The following is a 17,294-nucleotide window of genomic DNA, read 5'->3' on the forward strand; positions in this document are numbered from 1 at the left end:
AGAGATAGAAAGAAGAGAGAAGTGTTTTCTTCTTTCACCTTGGTGTATTTTTCCATTGCAATTACATGACCTTTTATAGGCATAAAAAGTAAAGATGATGGACATAAAGTAGGAAATTTAATCTTTTAAGTTATTCACAATATGGACATCCAATGTAGCATCCAATGTAGTATCCAAAGTAGTATCCAATGTACAAACTATTCATAACAATAGAATATTTTTAGTGTCGAGATCTCAAATTATTGAATTTTTCTAATAATGTGAATCCAAATGAATATTAAGGGTTATGCTAATTTCGACTACTGAATTTAATGTATAATTTATTTTTATGTATATCGCGTTAATCTTAATAGTCAAACACAGTTTTTCTCTTCACTAAGACAGTGGTAATAGTAATATTCTGGTATCCACATAGGAAATTCCCCAATTATTCTGCAGAAATTGCTTTCTTTGATCTTAAGCACCAAACTGATCTTCCGTAGTCTTAACGAAAGTCCAGCATCTGACTTGCTAATTAATTCTACTTCCGACGCCTCCCTTTCAACTAATAAATCCATTTCACTTCCTTCACACTCCATTTCCCATCTGCCATAACAATAACCAAAACTTGAACTGTTGAATACACAGCAGACAAACGTAGTTCACAATCTCGTCGTTCGATCTCATGTAACTGATTCTCTTGATACCCTTTTGAATTCTTGTTTTTGGTTGCAATTTTCTAAGCTCAGAAAGGCGAAAGATCGTACCTTTTTTTTTATGTGGGATGATGAATTCCGATTCAGTCTCCCTCATAGCATCAAGCAACAACAAGCCAATGGCAATACCCACAAAAGAGGAAGAAGAAGACCCACCAATTTCTACCTCTTTGCTTTCTTTTGACACAGATTCTTCTTCCACATTTACTCGTCCTAAACCCTCTTTGACTACTGTAATTTTCACTGCTCTAATTCTTGTTACTTGTATAGCTCTCTCTGCAGCTATTGCCTTTGGTTTCCTCTTCTTTTCCTCCTCTTATTCACATCCCTCTCAACCCATTTCTAATGTTGTATCACGGCCACTCAAGAAACTCAAACGCCCAGTTGTTCTATTGATTTCCTCAGATGGGTTTCGCTTTGGATATCAGTACAAAACAGATGTGCCAAATATCAATAGATTGATTAGGAATGGGACAGAAGCCGAATTGGGTTTAATTCCTGTGTTCCCAACTTTGACTTTTCCTAATCATTACGCCATTGTTACTGGCTTATACCCTGCTTATCATGGTATTATAGACAATTTCTTTCTTGATCCCAACACCGGAGAGGCTTTCACTATGGGGAGTCATGATCCCAAGTGGTGGCTCGGCGAGCCGCTTTGGGAGACTGTGGTCAATCATGGTCTTAAGGCTGCCACTTATTTCTGGCCTGGCTCCGAGGTGATTAAAGGAGGTTGGACTTGCCCTGAATCTCTCTGTGTGAGGTATAATGGTTCTGTGCCATTTGAGGAAAGAGTTGATACTGTTCTGAACTACTTTGACTTGCCAACTGATGAAATTCCTTCATTCATGACACTCTATTTTGAAGACCCTGATCATCAGGGTCACAAGGTTGGGCCAGATGATCCTCAAATCACTGAAGCCGTTGCAAGAGTTGATGGTATGATTGGGAGGTTGATCCGAGGTTTAGAAGAAAGAGGGTTTTTTGAGGATGTGAACATTATAATGGTTGGCGATCATGGTATGGTTGGTACTTGTGATAAAAAGTTAATCTTTTTGGAGGATTTGGCTCCCTGGATTGAAATTCCAAAGGATTGGATACAATCATATAGTCCATTGCTTTCCATTCGCCCCCCACCAAGTTACTCCGCTAAGGATGTGGTTACCAAGATGAATGAGGGTTTAAAGTCGGGGAAGGTTCAGAATGGTCAGTATTTGAAAGTCTATCTGAAGGAGGAGCTGCCTGCCCGGCTGCATTATTCTGCAAGCAATCGGATACCACCCATCATTGGGTTGATTGATGAATCATTTAAGGTCGAGCAGAAGAGCTCAAAAAGGAAAGAGTGTGGTGGATCTCATGGGTATGACAATGCATTCTTCTCAATGAGGACCATTTTCATTGCCCATGGTCCTCGGTTTGCCAGGGGCAGTAAAGTGCCATCTTTTGAGAACGTTCAGATTTACAACCTGGTCACCACAATCCTTAATATACAAGGAGCATCCAATAATGGGACAACATCATTTCCGAAGACGATTCTTCTACCCAGCCACTGAGACATTTTTGACAAAGCTAATTAGGGATGGATTCTTCATGCTACGAGGTGAGAGAATATCATGTGATTTTTGTATGCTTCACTGCAATTAGAGAAAAAAAAGATTGTTATAGTTGATTTAAGGTGATGCACCTTTGTACCTCGTGGCATGACTTCACTTTTATTGGCTTCTGGAATTAGTCTATTAGGTGTTGCAGCTTTTATTTTTATAGCTGGCCTATTTTTAAATTACTAGATTGTGGCTGTTGTGTAGATAGAGAATGAATCGATAAAAGAATGTCCTTCGATATATTTGTTAAACATATTCATATTCTATCTGTTTTCTAAATGAAAAGTTATCAGTATCCATATTCTATCTTTTACTCCATATGTTTGGTATGTATTTTGTTATCTATCATCTCGTTTCCTTTGTGCATTTTGGCGTTTCTTTTTTTGGTTTTGGGGTGGGTGGGTGGGAACACTCTAGAATGAGAAAGATTTCTTTCTCCTTTATTCATATGATGTTCCATCCATTGTTTTTGATTGATGAGTTAATAAAATTGAAACCGCAAATGATGGAAGCAGCAAAGTTCATAACTAGATAGACTTTAAACATTTTCTTTGGGACTTAGAGTGAAATGGACTCATCTAAATTCGTTCAGTGAAAAATACCACATATCTGTTTGCCATGTGTGATTGGTACTAGGTACTTTGACTTCATAGTCCGTGCTCTTGATCATAGGTTAGGTTTACATTTAGCTTGTGCTACCATTTTTGTTGTTCCTACTACTATAACAACAGGATGCTGGAGCATGTTTCCTAGTGTCGCATTGTCAAGGCAATAGTCTTGGACGGTGATTATTGTGATTAACACATTCTTATTTTCATGAAAGTGTCTTTATTTCTCTATACTTGCTGTTGAATCCCGTTTTCATGATTATCCTTCCCCGTGGCACTCTTTAGAGAAATTTGTAATGTCATACCTGGTCTCAAAGATGTTGTTTCTATACGCATTTCCAAACCAAAATAGCCTGCTTTTAGTGGATAACTATTTTTACTTCTCGTTTTTTTTCTTCTTTCTAGAGAGAAGTTGTTTCTTTGGCAAGATGGACCTTTCAAGTGTTTGTCGACTCATAGAATTCGATAGTTATTGCACATTTTTCCGCTTAGATGTTTGATAGTGGTTTTCATTTGATTTGGATATGAAAAAATACTCCTTTATATTTGTAGTGTTTTTGTGTGTCTGTTAATGTTGGACACTGAGTACCTTAATTCTAGTTGGTAATTCTTAGTGAAGCTTTTATATCATATATTAGCAGAAAAATTAAGCAACTAAGATAGGATTGGAGATTACATGAAGATCTTTTCTTCTTTTCTCCATTGATAGGTCATATGTTGCTTTAAGAAATGATAGATACCTAATATTGTCATAAAGGTCAATGCATTATAATGGTGCAAGTGTTTGGCTGTCATGTCTGATAGCTAGTAGATTATGAGTAGCATATTAGATTAATGAAGTAAGCCTTCTAAAACACAAATGGAAAACAACTATCTCAAGTGCTTAAATCCTCCTAGCATTATGGGTTGCAATGCCTCTATAATTATGGCGACAAAGACAATTTGACAAGAATCTGAAATAATCTTTCAATCCTACATCTTAAAAAGGAAATAATTGTAATTTTTTTGACTTCTTAAACTAAAATTTAGAGTTCGAATTCTCTTATAAAAGTCCTTAGAAACATAGCAGCAACCCAATAAAAACACAAAAGTTCTTCCAATCTAATTGGTTTCTGTCTGATTTTTCTGAAGACAGCTTCCAAGAAAGGCAAGACGAAACACCAGAGAGTTGAAGTGTTGGTCGAGTAACATCCAAAGGCAACCTTAACATAGACCAACTATCAAAATATTAAAAAAGAAGAAAAGAAAAAAAAGAAATATCTAAGTAGATTGTTCTCCTCGTAAAATATGGTTCACAGAAATTCTTCACATGCAATTTGCTTGTATGTTTATGGTGTGTGTGTGTCAAGCCATTTTGCAGTAGTTGAACAGTAATACACCATTTTCACATAGTAATGCCAATATCTCCATAGGAACACACGAAAAAATCAAACTGCCCCTTCAATTCAATGGCTTTCGTTTTCCACATCGTTGGGTCTGAGTTTCCATTGATGTAACATGGAGTATACTCAACCTTGTTTATGTATATATGGGGAACTAAGATTCCCCAAAAAGAATGTTCTTAAAAGAAGTAAATGAAGATTCAGAGGAAGAAAAAAACATCTAAAAGGATCTTACTTTTTGTTTCCTACTCTGAACTTGTGTTCTATTCAGCAGTAGTTCATCACCTTAAATCAGCTTTTAACAGTCTTTCTTTCTAATTGTTAAGTGAAGCATACAAAAATGGATGATATTCTCTCACATCCCTAATTAGCTTTCTCAGAAAAGGTCTTAGTGGCTGGGTAAAAGAATCGTCTTTGGAAATGATGTTGTCCCATTGTTGGGTGCTCCTTGTATATTAAGGATTGTCGTAATCAGGTTGTAAATCTGAACGTTCTCAAAAGATGGGACTTTACGGCCCCTGGCAAACTGAGGACCATGGGCAATGAAAATGCTCCTCATTGAGAAGAATGCATTGTCATACCCATGAGATCCACCACACTCTTTCCTTTTTGAGCTCTTCTGCTCGACCTTAAATGATTCATCAATCAATCCAATGATGGGTGGTATTCGGTCGCTAGCTGAATAATGAAGCCGGGCAGGCAGCTCCTCCTTCAGATACACTTTCAAATACTGACCGTTCTCAACCTTCCCTGACTTTAAGCCCTTGTTCATCTTGGTAACCACATCCTTGGCGGAGTAACTTGGTGGTGGACGAATGGAAAGCAATGGACTATATGACTGTATCCAATCCTTTGGGATTTCAATCCACTGAGCCAAATCCTCTAAAAAGATTAACTTTTTATCACAAGTACCAACCATACCATGATCGCCCACCATTATGATGTTCACATCCTCAAAAACCCCTCTTTCCTCTAAACCTCGGATCAACCTCCCAATCATCCCATCAACTCTTGTAATGGCTTCAGTAATTTGAGGATCATCTGGGCCAACCTTGTGACCCTGATGATCAGGGTCTCCAAAATAGAGCGTCATAAACGATGGAATTTCATCACTTGGCAAGTCAAAGTAGTTCAAAACTGTATCCACTCTTTCTTCAAATGGAACAGAACCATTATATATCACACATAGAGATTGAGGACAAGTCCAACCTCCTTTATTAACCTCAGAGCCAGGCCAGAAATAAGTAGCAGCTTTAAGACCATGATTGACCACAGTTTCCCAAAGCGGCTCACCGAGCCACCACTTGGGATCATAACTCTTCATACTAAAAGCTTCACCAGTATTGGGATCAAGAAAATAATTGTTAACAATACCATGATAAGCAGGGTACAATCCAGTAACAATAGCATAATGATTAGGAAAAGTCAAAGTTGGGAACACAGGTATTAAACCCAATTCCGCTTCTGTTCCATTCTTGATCAATCTATTGATATTAGGGGTAACTGTCTTGTACTGATACCCAAAGCGAAACCCATCTGAGGAAACCAAGAGAACAACTGGACGTTTTAGTTTTTTGAGTGGCCTAACTGATACATCATCAGAAATGGATAGAGAAGGATGTGAAGAGGAGGAGGAAAAGAAGAGGAAACCAAAGGCAAATGCTGCTGAGAGAGCTATACAAGTGACAAGAATTAGAACTGTGAAAATTAGTGTTGTCAAAGGGGGTTTAGGAGGAGTAGATGGAGAAGAAGAATCTGTGTCAAAAGAAAGCAAAGAAGTGGTGGAAATTGGTGGTTCTTCTTCTTCCTCCTCCTTTGTGGGTATTGCCATTGGCTTGTTGCTTGATGGTAGGAGGGAGATTGAATCAGAATTCATCATCCCACAAACAAAAAAAAAGGTACTATCTTTCAGCAAGAATTGAAAGGTGTAGTTGGACTGCAAAAGAGGAATCAGTTACCTTGTAGTTCATTAATCTTTGAGAATGAGAACCTCTGAAGTGCAAACTGTAGTCACTATACCTTGTTCTGGTGTGTGTATTCAACTAGTTGTTCATGTGTTGGTTCTTGTTGTGACAGATGAAAAATGGAGTGTGAACAAAGTGAAATGCAATGATGGATTAGTTGAAGGGCAGAATTACCAAAGTCAGATGCAGGACTTTCCTTCTGACTACACAAGATTAGTTTGGTAATTTGATCCTCTTAGATTAAGAAAAGCCATTTCTGCACACCTAATATATTACACAGTTGAAATAAGTAATCCAGTGCGAGAGGCCATAAAACAGGTTTAGAACCTGCACACAACCTGGTACGAATGCATTACACCACAACCAGTTAGATTCAAAAGAGTGAAATCCGCCGGCGATTTTCGGACTCCGGTCAAGAACCAAAATTTTCCTCTCCTTTGTTTCCGAACCAACTCTGATAGCATCATAATGGTTTTGTTTTTGATTTCTATAATTTGTGTTTCAAATTGAAAACAAAACTTTCAAAATCCTTTTTAATAATTTTCTTGGACAAGTTTAAATGTCTAAGTTACGTATTTTTCCTTGAGAAAAGGAAAGATACCTAAGTTTACGTTGATGTAAAGGTCAAAAGAATGAAAAAGCAGTAAGATTTGGAATAGGAAAAGGTCAATGCATTATAATGGTGCAACTGTATGGTTCTCATGTCTGGCAGCTGGTAGGTTAAGATTAAATTATTGTTGGAAAATATACAACTCTTCGCTTAGTGAAAATCAAGACTCCAGTAATTGTTGGAATTTAAAGAGTGAAAAGAGCTGACTTTCTTGAGGTTGTGTGGTGAAAGTTTTTCTTTTCTTTTACTAATGTAATTGTTGTTACAAAGTACAAAATCCTATCAGATATAGATTTTTTATGGTTCTAGACCTTATTGGGCTATTCAAACTATAGCTTACCACATGTGAAAAATTGTCAATTTATGGAGCTTCACCGACTTACTTTATCTATGGTAATTATTTTACATAAATTCTAGCTTGTTTATACCCGTTATCTGATTTTCATCATGTTGAGTTAAAAATCTACATACGACTTTATATAATGTACGTAAAACAAATTATTCTTTTGGTCATATTGGACTAACACAAGTTTAAATAACACAACATGAACAATTAATCAATGATGATTCATATAGTCGATACTGGTCGAGCGTGTGTTAGTTGTACGTCTAGTTGCTTGGGTTGTACCATCAAAAATGCTTTACACGTGAAATAAGAAGAAAACTATTTTTTCATTTATTTAAGGATACTGAATGTGATATATATTAACGAACTTGTCCTATTGTGAAATGTCCTAATCCAGCATAAGTAACTCTTTTTAGTTGTGCTCAAATGAACCCTTGTTGTTTAATGATGCACAATTGCCAAGCCCTTTATGAGATGAGCTTATGATATGGCATTTGGCTCCATCATCATATTACTATTAATTACTATTAACTTTATAATCCTACCCCATTCCCGTTTGCGGTTAAGCATATCTACTAATTCTTCCCTATACAATTTATTTGTTAATCATGACAAAAAAATTGAGAAATTTATCATTCACAAGCATTTATGCTATGAATAATTTGACTATAATCTATAAGTCGAGAGAGGGAAAACAAAGAAGATCATACGCAAACTTTTTCTTTTTCTAGCGACAAATTTCTAATTGGAGGACGCATGGACTATTACATTTTTTTAGAATAAACATTTAATCCTACATTTTAAAAAAGAAATTAATTGTAAATTACATGGTTTCTTAACAAAAATTTAGAGTTGGAACAGGCTTTCCCACAAGCTAGCGCACTAAACATAGACCAAACTAGTGCTGACAAAATGATTAAAAGAAAACAGTCATATTTTAATTAAAAAATAAGTTGAATAATAAACTTTTTAAATACATATCAAATATGGATAAGAACCATATTATCCGCTTGGATAATGGATAACTCAATGGACAACCAATTGATAACAAATAGAGTTTAACTTTTACATTTATAAAGCTACAAATTGGGGGTTTCTCAAGTTTGAAAGACTAGTAATTCTCGCAAAAGTAATCAGATTCAAGAAGCGAGATCCACCGGTTAACCCGTTTATTATCATTAAATATAGGTCAGGTTGGATAATTTATCCATTTTTTGTATTACCCGCTTTGACCCGCCCATATCCGACCCGACCCATCCTGCTGACACCCATTGACCAAACCATCAAATTAGGAAGAAGAAAAAAAAGAAAAAAAGAAAAAAAGAAAAAGAAGCAAATATCTAAGTAGATAGTTCTCGTCGTAAAATATGGTTCACACAAATTCTTCACATGCAATTTGCTTTTATGTTTATTCAGGGTTTGTGTGGTCAAGCCTTTTTGCAGTAGTTGAACAGTAATACGCCATTTTCACATAGTAATGCCAATATCTCCATTGGAACACACGAAAAATCAAAGATCAAATTGCCCCCTTCAATTCAATGGCCTTCATTTTCTCATTTTGATGTTACTTGGGTTTTACTCAATCTTGTGTGTGTATATATAAGGAACTAAGATTCCCCAAATACTTAAAAAAAGATTCAGAGGAAGAAATTTAAGAAACATATTAAAGATTCTTACTTTATTTGTGTTCTTCTATGGCTGATATAATGGGATTTTCTCTTAACTCTTTACGCTTCTGTTCTTCTTCTTCTTCTTCTTCTTCTTCTTCTTCTGCTTCAAATTCTTCATTGTTCACCTCATTCTCTTCATCTTTGAATTCTATCCAAACATCAAATCAAAAGCTGCATAAAAGGGCTGTCTCCCTTTCTGATTCTCCTTCAACCTCTGTGGATTTCGTTTCCGGAATTTCTTTAAGGCCCAACAAGCGATTTCCTGCTCTTAAGGTAAAGATTCCTGCTTTTTACTGAGTTTTTTCTCTTTTTGACTGCCTAAGATTATTTCAATTTTTTAAGTGAGGATATTGTTTACGGTGGCCAGTATTTGTGCTTAGCTCACTTGAGGTTTGAGGTCTTTTATGCTTCAAATTTCTTTGCAAGTTGTGTTTTTAGCAGCTGAAGGGAGCATTTTAGGTATCCTGCTGTCCTTTTTGTTCTGTTTTAACACCAAAATTGAAATTAAGTGTCTTTGTTATGCTGATTTTAGTAACCACTAAATTAGTAGTCAAGATACATACGATTAATGGATAAGTTGGAAGGAAGACCATGAGAAACAAGGGGTCAGATTCCAGCAGAGAGGCAAAAAAGCTAGGTGATTTCTTCCTATTTGCTTAAATGTTAGTGAACAAAGTTACCCTGGATGGGAGGATGTAGGTACCATGTGGAATAGTTGAAGTGCATGCAAGTTGGACACTGCCATTATCCACCACATATGTTATTTAGCGCAATGTTCTGACGAAGACCTCATGTTTATCGGGTAATGAAAGGACATGGTTTTATTAAGTTGAAAATGTTCAGACTAGAGCAATCTACCGAATGCTAGTAAAACCAAAAAGTTGTAACACGGGCTGGCCACTAACTTTAGCGTAATAGCATCAACATTCATAGAGGATCAAATTTTTGAGTAACAGAACTGAATACCTTTGTGCTTAGGGCTTAGGATTTGGTGATAAGAATTGTCACGCGAGCTAGTCCTCGTTTCATAGGTTACTCCATAATTGTAACATCGACTCACTGCATTATCCATTGTCTCTTCTGATTGTGAGGAAGCTTCTGCTATGATAATCGCAACAGTTGCAGCCCATTAAAAGCCACATGCATAATTCTCTTTTGCCATTTCTTCTTCTATCCTTATCATCAATTCTGTTTTTTTTTTCGGTTGACAAAAGTTAAGTTAAATTCTGGATTCTTCGAAGATCTCGAGGATAAAGTTCTCTGCTTGCGAGGTTTGAAGTGTTCTTCCCCAGATAAGCTCAGCCTAGAATGACTGTTGGAAATTGACCTCTAGTAAATTAGCTTAGGTTGAAGTCTCTAGACTCTACTGCATCTGTTGTCAAACTAGTGAAAACGGGAAACTGAAAAGGTTAGGTTGGGAGAAGAGTTCCTATTTCAAGGATCAAACTCATTCATAGGTGTTTCTGGTTGTTCAAACATTGGTCTGCATAGATAATAGGCATGGAAGTCATGCACTTACCAACCATGGCATGCTGTCTATGACCCTTTGTAGTATTTATGAGCGTTGTATTTTGAAACTTCCAAACTGTTCAAACTTTACTGGTTTACGTCTGGGCTTCCTTGTGCCCAAACTCCCAATGGAGACCTTGGCTCAATGTAGCAGCCTTAGATGCCAAAGCCAATATGCGTCCTCACTTGATACAAAGTTGGTTTCTGGACCATGTGGTGCAGTGATGGTGCAGTTTTACTGATGCTTGCTTTCATATGTCTAATCCTTCTGCATTTGACTATGCCGTCCAATTTTCCCATTATGATCTTTGAATAGGTCTTTGGTTTTCAAATTTAACTGGTGGGAAAGAGGGGACAGTTAACACCTCCTCTAAGGTTACTATTCAGGTTCTCGATTCTGTTACAACAAGCTTGTTTATTTGCTCCCATCTTAAAAAGATTAAAGATTAACTCATTTCGAACAGTTACAAACTTTAATAACCACAAATTTAGTTTCATAATGCGACGCATTTTATTATTATAGTAATTCTGATATACCGTGTTTCTATTCTCTTTTGAGAGTTCAGCTAGAATTTTAGTTGCCAAATTTGGTTTGTTACTCATCCCTTCTAAATTTGACCATCTAAGCTTGGTGGAGAGGTTTGAGCAGGAATTGGTTTTTATTTTTATATTTTATGAACAAGTAAATGCATTTATCTGCATGTGGACTTCTTTACTGTGTACATGTAAATCCCTAAAAGTCTTCTTTACACATTTTGTGTCTTTTGTTCAATGCTTCTTAGGTACATGCTACCGTTACTCGAACAGAGGAACCAAAATGGTGGGAGCGAAATGCAGGGCCTAACATGGTTGACATTCATTCGACACAAGAATTCCTTGATGCTCTTAGTCAGGCTGGAGAAAGACTTGTTATTGTAGAATTCTATGGAACATGGTGTGCTTCCTGCAAAGCACTATTTCCAAAGGTGAGCACTTCTTGCTGCACCCATTATGAAAGCCTATAATTTTACATCCATGCTATTATTTCTTAATGTAAAAGAGCAAGTTTCAAGAAGATAGTTCATCTTTCAGCAACTTCTAAATATCTTATTTTGGTAACTGTCTACTCATATGAAGTGGGATCATTATAATCTGCTCTATACATCCATTTAGAATATAATTCCATGGCATTGACATGGTTGTGATGCTTCCTGGTTAGAGGGGCAGAAGAACATTTTCCTTATAACAAGTTTTTTTCTCTTGTGGATCTTTTTGTTGGGTCTTGTTATGGGAAATGGTAAGGTTTGTATTCGATGTAGCATAAAGATGTTCTAGTAGATTCTGTACAATAATCCAATTGCTGAAAGTGGGAAAAAAAACAAGGGTATATCCATTTCTAAACATGTGGGCACTCGAACAAGTCTAAAACTGATTCATCTTCACGTACAAGATCCATTCTGCATCGAAACTAAAACAAAAGAAATGCAGTGTGCCTTCAGCTTTTGAATAGAGTTGTATTTCTCTTGTGGATTTTGTGCCAAAACTTGGTTGTTTACTGCAAACTTTTGGGGAAAACTACAGTTTGTAATCATTTACATCTCAAGGTTATTGATCATAATGTCCAACTAAAACTGGCACTGTTTGCTTATTGTCCTGCATAACAGGTTAGGTTTTCTTCACCCACTTTCTCTCTTATATGTGTTCTCAAAGGATCTCAAATTGAAGTCTACAACAGATCTTAGTGCTCCTAAAGGAAAACACCATTTCATCATGTCTCTGATCATTTGTACTGAGAACTTGCTACTTCTAAACCTAGCAGACAGAATATCGGAAGGAAGCCAAACATTTCTTGTCTCTGAAATTGATTCATGATACTAATCAAATAATGGATTGCGCAAAAGCATAATAAATTTGAAACATCATCCTGCTTCTTGAATTTTACTGGTGGTCCATTTCCTTAATGTGGTTTTGTTGAGCTACAAGAACAGGATAATGACTTTTGAATAAGCTTATTTGAAAGTATTTTAATTGATCTCCTCACCCGAAGTCTTTTGCATTGCATATATGGTTTCCTTTGCTATATGCTTTCCATGATTACTTGAGTTGAACAATGGTTTGAATTTTCCATTAGCCACTTTAAGAAGATATCTGGTCTTTAAGGTTGCTTTCTCTGCTATTCTCTAGAATTTGATTTTGCATTTTTCACTTGGCAGCTCTGCAGAATTGCCCAGGAGAACCCCGAAATCATGTTTCTGAAAGTGAATTTTGATGCAAATAAGCCAATGTGCAAGGCTTTGAATGTAAAAGTCCTTCCATATTTCCATTTCTATCGCGGAGCTGATGGACAACTAGAGTCCTTCTCTTGCTCACTGGCCAAAGTAAGACATCTGAAAATTTGTTTTGTTTCCCTATTTGGACTTTATTAGCTACCGTTTACCACTTTCATTCAAGATGAATAACCTTTTCTGCGGTAATTATTTATGTAGTTTCAGAAGATAAAAGATGCAATACAATTACATAACACAGCCCGTTGCAGTATTGGCCCGCCAATAGGAGTGGGAGATCTCACTCTTGAACTCCTTTCTGGGACCAAGTGATATACCTGCAGCAGCTTCTGCGTAGAACTGCTTACGTGTTTCATCTCTGTATCAATAGCTTGCACTCGAATAGCCACATAATCTATCTGTATCTGTTGAAACTCTATAGTCATTTTTCATTTTTTGGTTGCTACATTTTGCGCCATTCTAGGTAATGTAGTAATATACTCCATTCTTTGAGACGATTGTGGTAGTAATACTTGCAGCATATATAGATGGAATTTTGTTCATTAATTATGTGGAAAAAGTTAGTCGAAAACACTACTTCCTGTTACTTCTCAATATGTGTTCATGGTATAATGATTACTGGTACCATTAATTCGTTGGATTTATCATAAAGGCAGTCTGCAGATAGCTTGATGGTTGTTTATACTATATCAAAACAAGTCAAACTTGTATCAATGCCTAACTAATTTTTACACAATGTTCAATTGATTGAATTTGCGGAACTTTCTATGGTAGAACACAAGGGTACATATTATAGGATTGTCTTTTATTCACAAGTCCCTTAAATAATAAAAGGAATGTGCAAGATTTGTTCATTCACTATTAAATACTCCATAAGTTTACGGGTTCTATAAATCATGCCGCACATAAGTAGAGGAAAAAAATAATCGGTCTGTAGAAACTATCTAAGTCTGTATTCAGAGTTTTTCTGGGGTTGGTATATACCTCTAAAATGTAATATTTTACCTATATACATAGTACAATTTTTCGACGAAAGGTGGTCAGTTGACCACCCTTATCACTATGTGGCTTCGCCACTGAAGGTTACCCTAACCTATTGAGTGCTCTGCCTCAGGCCATCGACTAATACTTCACGAAATAAAAACAGGAAGAAGAAATAGAAATATAATATGAAAAAAAGAACACAAAGAAAAGAAAAACACGGCCCCTAGAGAGAAACAAGGAAATTATCCGAGAGAGACTGCAACTTCCCTCAATTGCCAATCGTCCTTCCAAATTCCTCTCTCTCCCCCCCTCATTTTCCCTTTGAGATTTTCTCTCTGAGAAGAAAATCTCCAAGGAAAATGACAACATATGGGACAATACCCACAATTACAACATCATCGGACGACATGGGGATGATGAGATCATCAGGCGGTCTCCTGCTAGGCACGCGCCGCCCCTGGAAGGAAATGCTCTCTTTCTCTCTCCCTGAAAGCTCCGGCGATGCCCTTTTACGTATCAAAACCAATTCATCCTACTTCCACATGAACTACTTGATCATCATCCTTTTCGTTATATTCTTAAGCCTCTTGTGGCACCCAGTTTCTCTCGTCGTATTCCTCATCACGTTGGCTGCATGGCTCTTTCTTTATTTCCTCCGCGATAACCCTTTGGTAGTATTCGGGTACATTGTGGATGAACGTGTGGTTTTGGCCGTCTTGTCTATATTTACAATGGTCTTGTTGATTTCAATATCAACTATGAACGTGGTATCAGGGATAGCTGTTGGGGTGGCGATAGTGGTGGCTCATGGAGCTCTTAGGAGGACCGATGATTTGATAATATTTATAGATGAGGAGGAACAAGGTGGTGTCCGTGGTCAATGGCCTACCAACGTGCATTTGAGAGAAACTGCTTCTTCTTCATTTTCTTCATAATGTTATCACATGTGTATATGTTGTAATCAGAGTGGCTTTTAATTGTCAAATGGCCTTAAACCTGCAGCATGTTGTGAATCACTGAAACAGTATGTTTGTACTATGAGTTCAGATAATTTGCACCTGGTTTATGCTACTTGTCAAATATCAATCAAGTCACTTTTAGAGTAACATATGCAGGTTTTATATGCAATTTGAAGCACTATAGAACCTAACTTAAGAACATGAAATTTCAGAATGTTATTCTTCTACAGTGTTGTTGCGAGATGGACGATTATTTGTTTGTTCATGATCACGCCCAACTATGTCTTATAAAAAGGATTCAGCGGTCACTGCAAATATATAATCCGGTTCAGTCCGGAATCGAATCCCATAGGGAACTAACCTATTTACTACAACTTTTACCACTGCTAATGATAAGCTCAAACAATTTCCGGATGTAAGATTTTTGATGGATAATGAGTAGAATTTAGTTAACTAAAGAAAAATAGCAATAAAACTAGCAATAATTAAAAATAGGGTTGAATTCAATGGTAAAATGGTCTAGGGTTATTGATTTCCCCAATTGTCGGATTAATTCCTGACACGTTAGCTATAATCTCGCCGTAACACTCTATAAGAAATATGAGTTCTGGGTTACCGTAACTATCTCTCGATCAATTACGATAATTTACTAGAAGCATTCTCTCGAACTACTCTAGCTAACAATTTATGCAACTCGGAATTATCCCACCAAAGCTTCGTTATCTCTAACCCTGCTTTTAAATTCAAGTAATTAATCTCTTAACTTACCCGAAAGTGGTATTGTTCAACAACAATCTAACCAAGTGCTCTTTCTCAAGCAATACAAGATAACTAAACACGATTAATCAAGAGCCTTTTCAATTAATCACAAGACGATACGTAGTTGAACAATCATAGAGTGAAAATGGCTCAATTATATCAAAACATAATCAACACTTCATCCAACAATTGGTTCCATCAACCCTAGATGATGGGTTTAGCTACTCATACTAAGAGATAAAAATTCACTAAATAAAGTCATAATCATCAATAGAATTAAAAAGAAGAAGAATAAAACTCTAAGGAAAATTCTCTGTCTTTCTTACGTGTTCTTGCCTTCAAAATCTCTCTAAAAACAACTCTCCTTCTCTTTAGGACGAATTAGGCTTCATATAGGTTTAGGTTAGTTGCCCTGGAAATTATATATTTAACCCTGGCTTCTTGGCTCCCGTCAGTCCGTCCGTGGCCGCGGATTGGATCGCGGACCTGACCGCGGATTTGACAATTGTTCTGTCCGCGGGAGGGGATCTGACCGTGGAATTGGAACTTGCTCTTCTTTCTCCTTTTCAACCGTGCTATCCTCCAATTGGCCTTCCACGCTCCATATTGACTCCAAAACACTCTTTAGCTTCCTCCTAGCTCGGAGTGGCTCCTGCAAAACGTAAAACTTTTAATTAGAGCATTTTGTTATCTTTTACATTCAAATATTGATAAAGTGCGGCCAAATTAGAGTGTAAATAGTATCTAAATTGCGTAATTATCGTCTACTATCAATACCCCACACTTAAATCTTTGCTTGTCCTCGAGCAATCAAACCACACTCTACAGAGGCCTAACTTCCCTGAGCGACTTCCCTAACTCGTCACACCAAGAATATTCCTCATAGATTGAGTACATTAGTGTAACATCCATACCTCAAGAGTTGACTCCCTCGAGCCACATAATATTCCTAACCGGCTTATTTACCTTTCCTTCATAAATCAAGTGCCTGCTCACAACAAAAGAGACTCATTCCACAATCAATAACATGCACACACACTGAGGAACTTCAATATAAACAGAATTCACTCACCCTCAGAAATGACATTCATATGCCACAAAAGATGAGCCATAGGCTTGCCCGTAGTGTACTACTCTACTAATCGAGCTTATTCAGTGTAGGATCAAGTAGGGCTTTATTTGGTTGTAATGTAGGCTGCGGGACGGGTATGATACATTTAGATATATGAGTGGCTACACCTCCTTAAGCACTTTAATACATGTACGTTAACATCTAAAACCTCACACTTATGTCAAACCATGACTCCACCTTCACATCACTATATATTAACTCCATTCTTCTTTAAGCATAATTACATTAAGAGCCACCACTTATTAAGGAATACTTTTCACAACAATTCAACTATATATATATATATATATATATACTTTTTTTTTTAAAATTCAAGTCGCTCTTACTTTTTTAAAACAATGCACTTTTCTCCTTATCTCATTAGTTCCACTCAACAACCAAACCAACCACCCTACACTTTAACTTTTACAAAGTTCATACAATTCAAGTGCTCATGAGAGGTGAAAAAGTTCAAAAAGATGGTTAATTCAAACAAATAGTTAAGGCTTGTAGTGTGGTTGCCAAAGAAATAGGATTACATGCTCAATGGGGTTAACTATGATACATAACAAATGGGTGGATGAAGTATATATATGGTTCAACAAAGAAATACCTATATCACTTCCCAGACTAAACAAGATTACTATTTCACTTTGCAGACACACAAAGCAAGTTCTAGGCATCAAATGTCGTACACAGAATACAACAAGCATCACACACACATGGCACATGACTCACTCCAGATTGGGTCATCAAACACTCTGATCAAGGTACTTAAGCCAAATTAAGAACATACAGTTTAAGGCATTCTAACAAGAGTCGACAACTGAGC

General features: G+C 36.7%; 4 protein-coding genes across 4 annotated transcripts; 3 read left to right on the plus strand and 1 right to left on the minus strand.

Moving 5' to 3' along the window:
* Positions 1-374: 374 nt before the first annotated feature.
* On the plus strand, positions 375-2,614 carry LOC107819662 (uncharacterized). Its single transcript, XM_016645794.2, has one exon. It carries the CDS (start codon positions 764-766, stop codon positions 2,246-2,248), a length of 1,485 nt encoding a protein of 494 aa, XP_016501280.1. The 5' UTR covers positions 375-763; the 3' UTR covers positions 2,249-2,614.
* Positions 2,615-2,811: 197 nt separating this feature from the next.
* LOC107819665 (uncharacterized) lies at positions 2,812-6,240 on the minus strand. The gene has a single exon (XM_016645796.2). It carries the CDS (start codon positions 6,163-6,165, stop codon positions 4,675-4,677), a length of 1,491 nt encoding a protein of 496 aa, XP_016501282.1. The 5' UTR covers positions 6,166-6,240; the 3' UTR covers positions 2,812-4,674.
* Positions 6,241-8,641: 2,401 nt separating this feature from the next.
* LOC107819663 (thioredoxin-like 2, chloroplastic) lies at positions 8,642-13,195 on the plus strand. Its single transcript, XM_016645795.2, has 4 exons — positions 8,642-9,149; positions 11,168-11,350; positions 12,578-12,742; positions 12,851-13,195. Exons 1-4 carry the CDS (start codon positions 8,901-8,903, stop codon positions 12,959-12,961), a joined length of 708 nt encoding a protein of 235 aa, XP_016501281.2. The 5' UTR covers positions 8,642-8,900; the 3' UTR covers positions 12,962-13,195.
* Positions 13,196-14,040: 845 nt separating this feature from the next.
* Positions 14,041-14,568, plus strand: LOC107819661 (PRA1 family protein F3-like). Its single transcript, XM_016645793.1, has one exon. It carries the CDS (start codon positions 14,041-14,043, stop codon positions 14,566-14,568), a length of 528 nt encoding a protein of 175 aa, XP_016501279.1.
* The last annotated feature ends 2,726 nt before the right edge of the window (positions 14,569-17,294 follow it).

Source organism: Nicotiana tabacum, chromosome 10, assembly GCF_000715075.1.
Source record: "Nicotiana tabacum cultivar K326 chromosome 10, ASM71507v2, whole genome shotgun sequence".
Classification (NCBI taxonomy): domain Eukaryota; kingdom Viridiplantae; phylum Streptophyta; class Magnoliopsida; order Solanales; family Solanaceae; genus Nicotiana; species Nicotiana tabacum.

Bases quoted from the DNA above. Each gene is read 5' to 3' on its own strand.
- LOC107819663 (XM_016645795.2), top strand. From the start codon at position 8,901: ATGGCTGATATAATGGGATTTTCTCTTAACTCTTTACGCTTCTGTTCT. The intron at 11,351-12,577 runs GTGAGCACTTCT...TTCACTTGGCAG, and splicing joins GCAAAGCACTATTTCCAAAG to CTCTGCAGAATTGCCCAGGA. The intron at 12,743-12,850 runs GTAAGACATCTG...TTATTTATGTAG, and splicing joins TCTCTTGCTCACTGGCCAAA to TTTCAGAAGATAAAAGATGC.
- LOC107819661 (XM_016645793.1), top strand. From the start codon at position 14,041: ATGGGGATGATGAGATCATCAGGCGGTCTCCTGCTAGGCACGCGCCGC.
- LOC107819662 (XM_016645794.2), top strand. From the start codon at position 764: ATGATGAATTCCGATTCAGTCTCCCTCATAGCATCAAGCAACAACAAG.
- LOC107819665 (XM_016645796.2), bottom strand. From the start codon at position 6,165: ATGATGAATTCTGATTCAATCTCCCTCCTACCATCAAGCAACAAGCCA.